Raw genomic sequence first — 12,199 nt, forward strand, 5'->3', positions numbered from 1 at the left:
GGAAGACCAGGCTCTGTGGCTCTATTGTAAACACATCGTCGTAGGCCTACCAGTACAGTGTTCGCATGGAATGGTCGAACCTATTAACCATTATTTTATGTCTTCTCTCTAAAACAAGAGAGGACAATATCACCATCAAATATCAAATATACGAATTCAAACCTTAACTATTCTTTTAAGGTTACCCATCGTGATAGTTTCCCAATGTGGGAGCGGCGGGATTTTGAAACATTTTCAATTTTATTTTCGCGCCACGTGCGTAAAGAAATTCCGTAGAGGGCGCTATACCCACACCATAAAACCAGCCATCAAACCCAGCCTGTAATTTTGAGCAACCCAGAAGAGTGACTTTGCCAGTGTCATTATATTTACAAACCAGCGTTCGTGGCCAACACATATCTCAAAGTTATCTCTGCTTAGAATTGGAAAACAATCATTATACAGACAGAGCTGGATGGATTAAAAGGGTACTTACACATCATAGCAGGTTAGTTTCAACTCATTTGCGAGCCCGATGTATTTTTGTTTCTTGTCTACATGTCGTGATGTCGGTCATGCGCTGTCTTCGGGAACCCTCGATCATCCAAACGGTCGTGGGGGACCTGACCAAGACGGACTACAAACGACTGAACTTGCAGCTCGTGTGTGCACCTTCATAATGTTGCAGGTGTTGTAGGCCTATTTCTTTTGATCCCCACTCAATCCCTAACACAGGTTGGACTCCTCCGTTGCAGTGGCACTGACGTCCAGGGCTACCAAATCCAATGCTTCGCTCGTCCCCAGCGCCTTGCTTTAACCAAAGGTAGAGCTGGCCGCGGGGCCGAGCGAAATCCAATGCAGCGAATGTACCTTACGATCCAAGTAAATTAGATATTTATTTATTTCAAAACGAGTTAACAAGTGGTGGCAGGATATGGAAACTTTCCCAAATGAGATAATGCTGAAGTGAGTATCTTGACACTTGAATTGAGACTAGTTAGCAAACAAATGTCAACTCAAATTAAGACTTGGATAACTTTCCGTATGGCGCCACCACTTTTTCACTCATTTTTACAAAAAGGGATATCTCATTGAGGTAAATTAGATACTATATTATTTCATATCGAATGAAAAAGTGGTGGCGCCATCCGGAAACTTTTCCAACCATTTTAAGGCAGTGGACACTATTGGTAATTACTCAAAATAATTATTTGCATAAAACAGAACTTGGTAACGAGTAACAGGGAGCTGTTGATAGTATAAAACGTTGTGAGAAACAGCTCCCTCTGAAGCAACGTAGTTTTCAAGAAAGAAGTAATTTTCCACGAATTTGATTTCCAGACCTCACAATTAGAATTTGGGATCTCGAAATCAAGCATCTGAAAGCACACAACTTCGTGTGACAAGATGTTTTTAAATTCATTATAATCTTGCAACTTCGACGACCAATTGAGCTCAAACTTTAACAGGTTTGTTATTTTATGCATATGTTGAGATACACCAAGTGAGAAGACTGGTTTTTGACAATTACCTTTTACTTCGTCAACTACCACGGTCGTCCATTTATGGGAGTCAAATTTTTGACTCCCATCGGTCATTTATGACTCCCATAAATGGTCGATCGTGTAAGTTCGCAAAGTAAAAGAAAAAACATGCAATTTCAAGGCAAATTTGTGTGGATCATTATGTCCTACTTTCTAACCATATGTATTTTATAACAAACAGTTACAAACGCTTTTTATAGACCAACTCGTCCAATCCGAGGCAACGTGTCCCTTTAAAGAATAAAGTGTCAACTAATGCACATGCGTATTATTTTACTGGGTTTTTTTAGCATCAAAATATATTCAACTAGCCTTTTTATAATTTTTAATGAAGCACTGAAGACTAACTCAACTTGGCCGTTATCGCTGATTTCAAAACACAATGGCCGATGAGTCCCATTGGTGGTCTAACTCCGACATCATCGCCGACATCTACACCAACATGAAGCAGAACGAGGAGAGGCTGATAGTCTTCGTTGGTCAGTCTCCACAGCAGCATCTCCGCCGCTACCTGGTGGACTGGATGGCCATACTCTGCGAGAAGTTTGAGATTGATCGACATGTACTTCACCTGGGGGTGTATATGCTGGATCGGTTTATGGATCGCTATGCCATCGTACAAGAGACACAGCTACACCTACTTGCATTTACATGTCTCCAGATTGCAAGTACGTACCTCTCTCACAGATTTTATGTTGGAAGTTTTCCCCATGCATAACAGGGCTAGAATTTGGGGGAAAGGTCACGAGACCACATGAGGGGTTAAGTCACAAGACTACAAAGTTTGTGGTTCAAATGTTTACGGGACCAGAATCCGCTTTACAAGACCAGAATCAATACAAGAGATAGTTCTGGGCCCAATTTCATAGAGCTGCTAAGCACCAAAATATGCTTAGCATGAAATTTCTGCCTCGATTAAAACGGATTACCAACCATGGTTCCAAATGAATTTCAGGATGAGCAAACAACAGCTGAGTACCTAGTAGCAAGCAGTATGCAACAAATGCAAATTTGGTTGGTATTCCTGTTTTTTTTTGTCAAGGAAAAAATGTCATGCTAAGCAAACTTTTGTGCTAAGCAGCTCTATGAAACTGGGACGTGTAATCCAGTTTAGAGTTTTTTGTTTTATTTGAACAAGCGCTACAACATGTAAGAGAAGATTGATCTCATTTGTCTTTAGGTATTGAGTATACGTTGTTATTTCATTTCTCAATATAATTGAATGGTATTTCATCAACGTCAAAAATTAGTTTGAACATACTGGTTTTTTTTTTTTTCAAGCCGTCCCCCAGTGCGGTAATATTCTTTATTATTAATTTTTAAAAAAACGTATTAACCCAACCCAACAGCAAAGTTTGAAGAGCGGGAAGAAAAAGTCGCCAAGCTGTGCAACTACCACTCCCAGTCCACAATGACCAGCGCAAACAAGGAGGACTACCTCCAGATGGAACTGCTGCTCCTTCAGTTCTTTGACTGGAACGTCGCTGCGCCCACCGCCGCGCACTTTCTGGGTTACTTCCTTACGGAGGCGTCGGGGAACGGTGAGACGAAATACGATGACAGCAGGAATAATGAGTTCTCTAACATCTACATACAGAAGTATACCAACTACTTCCTTGAAATTAGTCTTCAAGGTATGTGACATTCTCAAGCTACTTTAAAGGAACACGTTGCCTTGGATCGGTCGAGTTGGTCTTTGAAAAGCGTTTGTAACCGTTTGTTATAAAATTCATATGGTTAGAAAGATGTTTTAAAAGTAGAATACAATGATCCACACAAATTTGCCTCGAGAATGCGTGGTTTTACTTGTACTTTGCGAACTAATACGGTCGGCCATTTATGGGAGTCAAAAATTTGACTCCCATAAATGGCGGACCGTGTTAGTCGACGATGTAAAAGGAAAACCGTGCAATTTCGAGGCATGTTTGTGTGGATCATTGTTTTCTACTTTTACAACATCTTTCTTCCCATATGCATTTTATAAAAAATGATTACAAATGCTTTTCAAAGACCAACTTGACCGATCCAAGGCAGCGTGTTCCTTTAACAGCATTTGTACTCACAATTTTAAGACAGCTTTTCGGTATAGTTTGAACAAAGTAGGGCCTCGAAAGTAACACTGGAACACTGGACGGAGGCCTGGGATTTGAGTGCAAGGCCATAAACTTGTACTCGGAGACAAGCCCGGTGGTCTTGTGTTTTTGATTAAAATACCTCACTGTGTAATGTCTTCTGTTGATATAAGTTGACTGCAAATGTGATAGTAAACTTTCAATTCTCTTTGACGAGTATCAAAGTACACTTACACATCAACACAAATGAAATAGATCTTCCCTGAGTGCTTTTTCAACTCATTTGAGTCTGGTCCTGTAAAAAAAATTCTAGTCCAGTAAAAACCTTGAGCTACAAGCCCTACAGTCTTGTGGTTCCCCCAATGCAAGGGTCCTTAAGACAGAAGAGGAGGTGGTTCCCCCAATGCAAGGGTCCTTAAGACAGAAGAGGAGGTGGTTCCCCCAATGCAAGGGTCCTTAAGACAGAAGAGGAGGTGGTTCCCCCAATGCAAGGGTCCTTAAGACAGAAGAGGAGGTGGTTCCCCCAATGCCAGGGTCCTTAAGACAGAAGAGGAGGTGGTTCCCCCAATGCAAGGGTCCTTAAGACAGAAGAGGAGGTGGTTCCCCCAATGCAAGGGTCCTTAAGACAGAAGAGGTGGACGTTGACAGTATTCCATTTTCAAAAGGAGGAAACTCTACCTCTATAAAAAAACTATTGTTTCTTCATCAACAGACCATGCTTTCTCTTTCTGCAAGCCATCACTGGTTGCTGCTGCCTGTATAGCATCATCAAGAGTGTGTCTTCAATTCTCACCGACTTGGACCGCCGCCCTAACCAAGATCACACAGTTCAAGTGGGAGAATGTAGCGCCTTACATTGAGCTCATGCTAAGGTGAGGTTACATTGTCAATCCCTTCCATTGTTGTCAGTAATAACATCAATCCGAGATCACTCTTAACCTTTTGTCCTGCTTTTTAAATCATACCAAATTGTTCAACATCCCCAAAGTTGTAATAGATGGCAGTTTTCATAGGGAATCAAGAATATTAATTTTTTGCTACATACACCGATGTGTGTAAGCACTGTATACTCAGTACTTTCCCGAGGTCTATGAAAACAAAGCACAGGCATATTACTCAGGTGGGATTCGAACCCATGACCTTTGCAATTCTAGAGCAGTGTCGTACCAACTAGACCACTGAGATTGCCCAACAGCTAGAGGCAGTTTGAATCCTATGTTTTAGCAGCGGGTACTGCAAACGATTTAGTAGATGTTTAACTTGCATTGGGGATAAAGAATATTCTTTTTGGTTTTTACCCTTATACACCGATGTGTTAGCACTGTATACTCGGTGCTTTCCCAGAGTTCTATGGAAACAAATCACAGGCATATTACTCACGTGGGATTCGAACCCACGACCTTTGCATTTCTAGAGCAGTGTCATACATAACATAACAATTAAAATTTATAAGGCGCTGCTCCATCAAGATCATAGCGCACAACAACCAACTAGACTGATTGCCCGGTAGCTAGAGGCAGTTAGAATCCTATGTTTTAGCAGTGGGTACTGCAAACCATTTAATAAATGCTAAATTTGCATTGGGGAATATTCATTTTGGTTTTTACCCATAGACACCGGTGTGTGTTAAACACAGTATACTCGGTACTCTCCCAAGTCCTGTGAACAAAACCACAGGCATAATACTCCAGTTGGATTCGAACCCACAACCTTTGCAATTCTAGAGCAGTGTCTAGAACTGCAAAGGTTGTAGGTTCAAAATACACTGCTCTAAAGTTGCAAATGGGTGGTGGGTTTGAATCTCACCCGAGTAAGATGCCTGTGATTTTGTTCACAGAGCTCGGGAAAGTATAGAGTAAACAATCCTCAATGTTGAAGCTCCATTAATCTTGCGATATCGTCAATCATGTACGATCCTCACACCATTCTCATTCTCCATATTTTGCAGAACGCATGATGTAGATGTCAAAGCAGCCAAGCGTCCTCCGAGCAAAGATAAGAGAAGTAACACGCTGAACAACAGGAGTATATGATCAGGAATGGAGGTAGTCAGTTTTCTTAACACTCTACTAACTACTAGATGCTAAAATTGTTTATTACTAATTGATGCTATTTTACAAGAAACATTTGATTTGGTTAAGAAAAAGTGTTTGAATGATGGACAAGCATAAGAGACAAGATAAGAGAAAGTTAATGTGTTTATCCCTCCTAAATGTATGGTGTCACCATCCCTTAAAATACATTTTTTTTATTTTAATTAACAAAATATTGAGTAACCTTTGAAGAAATTAAAAATAAGAAAAAGCTGTTCACTTCAAATCAATCGTTTAAGGAACACGTTGTCTTGGATCAGTCGAGTTGATCTTTTAAAAGTGTTTGTAACCGTTTGTTATAAAAATGCATGGTTAGAAAGACGTTTTAAAAGTAGAATACAATGATCCACACAAATTTGCCTCAAAATTGCGTGGTTTTCCTTTGTGCGAACTAACACGGTCAGCCATTTATGTGAGTCAAAAATTTGACTCCTATAAATGTCGACAAGGTGAAAGGAAAATCCCCGCAATTTTGAGTGATACTTGTTTGGATCATTATATTCTACTTTTAAAATATCTTTCTAATCATATGCATTTTATAACATATGGTTACAAACGCTTTTTAAAGACAAACTCGACCGATCCAAGGCAGCGTGTTCCTTTAACTGTAAAAGCAGATTATACTTTTTGAAAATCAAATTCACAAAGTGATAGTTAAATTTTCTCTTCACATTTGTAGCGTTTTGAAAGCAGCGCCAAGCATTTTGTCTTCCAAAGTTAAGAAAGAAAGAAATAGTATAGCTACAAAATGTGCCATTTTTTTAATATGCCAAAGAAGGCAAAGAAAAAAGAAAAAGGAATGATAAAAAACAACTTGTCACGAAGTGACTTGAGAAAGTGCAATTAGGATGGTTTATCTGTTCATTTGGAAGAATTTTAAACAAAGAAGATTTATATAGTAAGACTTAATAAGAGAAAAATATATACGGGTAGAGTAAGTAAGATGTGTTAATTTAATGCAAGATTTGAAAAACAAAAACATCTCTTTAAATTTCGTTTAGTGAACTAAAAATTTGTGTTTAAAAAAAGTTGAAAACTTTTGTTTGATTTTTGAAAAAGGTTTGAGAAAAATACAACCAACACAGTTTTAAGTTATCGTTCATCCACAAACATTTATTTAAAAAATTTCTTTTTGAAAACAATGAAGTGTTTAGTTCTTCCACAAACATTGGAGAAAAGGCTTTTAGTTTAACGTAACAAGAAGAAAAAGTTATCCACACACGTTTGTTTAGTTTAGATATTTCTTTCACAACAAAATGCAGTTGTCTTGCCCGTTAAAATGGCTATGAAATAGTCCCTATGTGTATTGTGTGAGGTTATGATTATTAAGATAGAGAACTTTGCGATAAACTTGTAATGTTAATTTGTGTTTCAGAGTTCAGGAGTACCAGCTCCGACAACCTGTGAGCAAAGTGTTTTTGTTTTTTAAAGGCACTGCTGGACACTTTTGGTAATTACTCAAAATAATTGTTAGCTTAAAAACTGACTTGGTAGTGAGAAATGGATAGCTGTTGATAGTATAAAACAGTGTGAGAAACGGCTCCCTCTGAAGTAACGTAGTTTTTGAGAAAAAATTGACTCAAGAATTTAACTTGAATTTGAGACCTCAGCTGAGGTTTCGAAATTCAAGCATCTGAAAGCAGAAAGCACACAACTTGTGCGACAAAGGTGTTTTTTTTTCTCTTCCATTTTTATCTCGCAACTTCGACGACCAATTGAGTGAGAAGACTGGTCTTTGATAATTACCAAAGGTGTCCAGTGCCTTTAAACCTTGAAATCAGGAGGATAAGAACATTCCAAGTGAAGTCTATTAAATAAAATTGAGATGTATATAACTGAAATATGAAGCTTGAAAAAGTAAGAGAGTAAGTGTTAATGGCAAGCCAGGTTAACTGCAAGTAAGGCTTAGAAGAAATTGAAAAAGAAAATGAAGATTTGTTGCAAGTGTTTTATCTACACGAGTTTGATTGTTTTTCTTAATGAATTTTCAAGGAGGGTTAACTGTTGGGTGTTTGTTTCACATGGGCTTAACTTAGCACTTACAGCACTCTATGTACCTTAACTAGATATATTTTTTGGTGAGCAGCAACTTGGTTTAGGTCCATAAAATCTTAATTTTCTTGGTGTTCATAATTAAAATTTTGTCTTGCAGCATTGACTTTTGTACATATATTTAACGAAGACCAGAAATAAACAGTTATTTAAAAATGAAGAGAAAAAATGAATTCAAGAGAGAAGTAAACGCACACGAAAAATACAATTTTTTTAAAACAAGATAAACAAAGAGTATGAGAAATGGTAGAATTCCTTTTGAACATTCTGTTTAAACTATAAAAAAAGATAAAAATTAACAATAATTACTTGACAAATTGTACTGATTGGAAGTGTAATGAAGTAAGTAGATAATTATCTCATAAAGAATCAAAGAAATCACTACTGTACTTTGTGTCTTAATTAATTTTGGTTGTTATGGGGGTGTGTCGTGGCCTAGCGGTTAGGAGCACCGGACTCAAGCTCTGGTGTTTCTGAACAGCAGTCGTGACACCCGTGTCCTTAAAGACACTGGACACTGTTGGTAATTGTCAAAGACCAGTCTTCTCAATTGGTGTATCTCAACATACTGAGTTGCAAGATAACTATGAAAGAAACTGTGTGCTTTCAGATGCTTGATTTCGATACCTCAAATTCTAAATCTGAGGTCTCAAAATCAAATTTGTGGAAAATTACTTCTTTCTCCAAAACTACTTCACTTCAGAGGGAGCCGTTTCTCACAATGTTTTATACTATCAACCTCTCCCCATAACTTGTTACCAAGTGAGGTTTGATGCTAATAATTATTTTGAGTAAATGTAGTTTTTATAGTTTGAATGGCACACAGGAGTACCCGCCGTATGCGTCACATGACTAATACGCGGGTTACTCAAATGTATGAACCGTGACGTGATTCATTCATTCGAGTGCTATGATGCATGTCTGTATAAAAGCAGCGTCCTTAACAACAGAATCCAATTCAGGCCGCTGCTTACTCTGCTGAAAGTGTCACATATCGATAACAGCGTTATATATTCGATATTAAGTTCGCAATGTCAATTAATGAAGATCAACCCGCGCTCAACCCAGAGAAACTGTTTGACAAATTCAAAGAATACTTCAATTATAAATTCGAAAGCATTGCAACATCCAGCAAAGACACAGCTGATCAAGTTAACATCAAGGAACTCACAAATAAATTGGAGGCAAGAGACCTGACAAGACCCGGCAACTCAGCACAATTCGAATTCAAGGCTGCCCTCGAGAGGAGCAACATTCCAGCAGCCATTGAAGCACTTAAAGGAGCTGAAGCCATCATTACAGAAAGAAAGAAAACAATCAAGATCGCAGACAGTAGCAAAGCTGGATGGGCGACTGTGCAAGAACTGGACAAGACGGGGAAAGATCGGACACCAGAAGAGGCCAAAAGAATCATAGTCGCAGAGGAAGCTGCCTTAAAAAGCATTGAAAGAAGAAAGAAATTTAAGCAATCTCCAGCTAGCTCTACCTATGGCAATGGCACCAACAAAAGCACTGCTGATCGTTTTCTTTTTCGAGGTAAAAAAGGGAAATAACACCCACCTTTATGATCTTTGTAAATTCATATGCAGTTTAACAACGGCCCACTCCCATGATTTATTAAATTCTGAAACAAATTTATGTTTTCCAAGTGTGTTTTATTGTGTGTCCTACAATAATTTGAAACTGTTTTTCATGCGTATGAGCGCAGCGAAGGAGCATGAAATTACCAATAGTGTCCACTGCCTCTAAGCATGACACTTAACCATGATGCTTTGTCCTTTCGGATGGGATGTAAAGCCAATGGTCCCGTGTGTTGTGTAAAAATGCACTTTAAAGAACCCAGTGCACTTATCGAAAAGAGAAGGGGTTCGCCCCGATGTTCCTGGTTGGATCGGCAGCATATTGTGCCACAGCACCTTGTAAACCATTACATGGTACTATAAAGGAATAGATCTCATACATCAATACTAAGCTCTACATACCTTGCAGGATATATTACTGAGCACTTTGAAACGCCCCCTTAGGGGTGTGATAAAGCGCTTTAAGAACCCAGTATTATACTACTTTTGGGGTGCAGGCATGATATTTGGACCTTTGAAAAAAGTAGGAAACTATTTTTGGGCTAAACTGTACTTGTAAATGGTCTCGTATGCTTTTCAGAATAATTATAAACTTTGCAGAATATTCTGAGGGTAAACAAATTGGAAATAGTAGGAAAAACTTCATGCCCGGGTGTGGATAATGTGAAAGGTACTATTTTAGGGGGATGTGATTGTGTTGACATTTTGAACAGAACGTCTCTCTGCTTGTCTTCAAGAAAGTGATGAAAAGCTGGAGATGCATGGCTTAACTGCACAGAAATACATTGCTTAGCAGAAATAGGTTACCAGTCAAAATACCATAAAGTTTAAAATGCTGCAACTGGTACCTCACTCTTGCTTAGCAAATAAGCAGATCTGTCTGAGTTAACAGATTAATGAAGTTGGGCCCAGGGGTGAGAGTTGACTAAAATGTCTGAAACCATGGTCCAAGTCTTAGGAGGTGTGTTGTGACATTTCAACCTTTTGATAATCCCTGCAGTCAAAGATTTCAAGGAGCTTTTGGATCTCCACTAAAGAAGTAGATAAAATCAGCATTTATGTTGTACATATGGAGAAAATAACAGCTATTTATTTATGAGGCGCGCATAAGAAAGTCTGAATTCAGATGAAAGTTTGAAGTTTACCTGAAATCACTGAATTATCACAAGAGACACTCTCAACTTATCCAAAAAGGGATAAATAACAATGGTTGATTTCTTGTCCTTACTAGTTGTTTTAGTCAAACCCTTCACAATAAAATTTGAAGCAGTTTTGTTTAATCTGAATGGTTTGTTTATTGAAAACTTCAAAATAAGAATTCGTGTATTCTTCTAAACAAACAAAAAACAAAACAAAAGTAACTTCCAAATCAAATGCTTCAAAAGGCATAATACTTCCTAAACCATTTAAGGTTCCTGAGCTTATTTTTTCATGAAAGTTATTTAAAAATTTCAAATTATAAGCAGAGTAAATCTTATATGTAGATCTGTATACAATAAAACTAGCCTGTACAAATTTCATTTCAAAAGGTTAGCATACGTTTTCTTTCCATTAGTTTTACAATTTGATTGCCCAACGTACACCTTTCCTTTGGACACTTTCGGTAAACAGTATTGTCCAAGGTCCACACTTCTTGTATCACAACTTATATATAAAATAACAAACCTGTGAAAATTTAGGCTCAATTGGTCATAGGAGTGGGGAGAAAATAGCGGGAAAACCTACCCTTGTTTCGCCGTGTCATGACATGTGTTTAAAATAAATCCGTAATTCTCGATATCGAGAATTGAAATTGTTTTAATGTTTTCTCAAAAACATGTCATTATATTTCAAGAGAAGTCTTTCACCATTACCTGCTGTAAACCCTGTAAGTTATTTGTAAATCTGTGAACGTAAAAAAAAAAAACATGTTCCGAAAGTGTCCAATGGCTTTAAGTAAGATTAAAGCCGTACAACTTTAGTGGAAACAACTGTTGTAAACAGTAAAATGCCGGTGGTTTATTGCCTTATTGCATAGCTCAGGTGCATATGAAATAAATAAAAATCTACTTTGTCAAATTCCTTTACAACTATAGTTTTAACTTTATACCACACACAATAACAGGCACGGAATTTCATCCTTGAAAGGGCAAGGCCATTTTCATTTTGCGAAGGGCACTTCCGTTGACAAATCTAAAAGTCTATGGGAAACTTTTGACAGGGCACCAAGGCCAAGACCAGGAGCATCTTAGGCCATGACCTCCATGCAATTCCAGGCCAGCAATAAAAACAAAACGAAAAAACTGTCATAATAGTTAAAGACAGTAGACACTATTGGTAATTACTCAAAATAATTATCATCATAAAACCTTTCTTGATTACAAGTATTGGGGAGAGGATGATAGTATAAAACATTGTGAGAAACAGCTCCCTCTGAAGTGACGTAGTTTTCTGTAAAGAAATAATTTTCCACGATTTTGACTTCGAGACCTCAAGTTTAGAAATTTGAGGTCTCAAAATCAAGCATCAGAAAGCACACAACTTCGTGTGACAAGGGTGTTTTTTCTTTCTTTATTATCTCGCAAATTCAACGACCGATTGAGCTCAAATTTTCACAGGTTTATTATTTTATGCATATGTTGAGATACACGAACTGTGAAGACTAGTCTTTGACAATTACCAATAGTGTCCAGTGTCTTTAAGTACAACAGGAGGTTGTATCTCATCCATTAAGGTGGATTGGTTTTTGCGCCTACAGAACTTACATTTTAATAGATGTATTAATCTCCATAAGGGATTAAGAATAATTGTTTTGATTTTATTCTACACCAATAAGAAACAAGGAAATGAAAATACCACCTTTCTTTTGCATGCAGTGATAAGGTGAAATAATAACAACC

General features: G+C 37.8%; 1 protein-coding gene across 5 annotated transcripts; it reads left to right on the forward strand.

Moving 5' to 3' along the window:
* The first annotated feature begins 303 nt into the window (after positions 1-303).
* On the forward strand, positions 304-5,897 carry LOC117294981 (cyclin-J-like). 5 transcript variants are annotated; one of them, XM_033777537.1, is made up of 5 exons: positions 304-487; positions 1,858-2,191; positions 2,873-3,157; positions 4,308-4,467; positions 5,544-5,897. In XM_033777537.1, exons 2-5 carry the CDS (start codon positions 1,906-1,908, stop codon positions 5,626-5,628), a joined length of 816 nt encoding a protein of 271 aa, XP_033633428.1. In that variant the 5' UTR covers positions 304-487; positions 1,858-1,905; the 3' UTR covers positions 5,629-5,897. The 5 variants fall into 5 exon arrangements, with proteins under 5 accessions (XP_033633428.1, XP_033633430.1, XP_033633427.1 ...); XM_033777539.1 differs by lacking the exon at positions 304-487 and adding an exon at positions 602-667; XM_033777536.1 differs by lacking the exon at positions 304-487 and adding an exon at positions 682-945.
* Positions 5,898-12,199: the final 6,302 nt, after the last annotated feature.

Source organism: Asterias rubens, chromosome 9 (assembly GCF_902459465.1).
Source record: "Asterias rubens chromosome 9, eAstRub1.3, whole genome shotgun sequence".
Taxonomy (NCBI): Eukaryota; Metazoa; Echinodermata; class Asteroidea; order Forcipulatida; family Asteriidae; genus Asterias; species Asterias rubens.

Coding starts and splice junctions, on each gene's coding strand:
- LOC117294981 (XM_033777537.1), top strand. CDS start 1,906: ATGGCCGATGAGTCCCATTGGTGGTCTAACTCCGACATCATCGCCGAC. Junction 3,158..4,307: donor CCTTGAAATTAGTCTTCAAG/GTATGTGACATT, acceptor CTTCATCAACAG/ACCATGCTTTCTCTTTCTGC. Junction 4,468..5,543: donor TACATTGAGCTCATGCTAAG/GTGAGGTTACAT, acceptor CATATTTTGCAG/AACGCATGATGTAGATGTCA.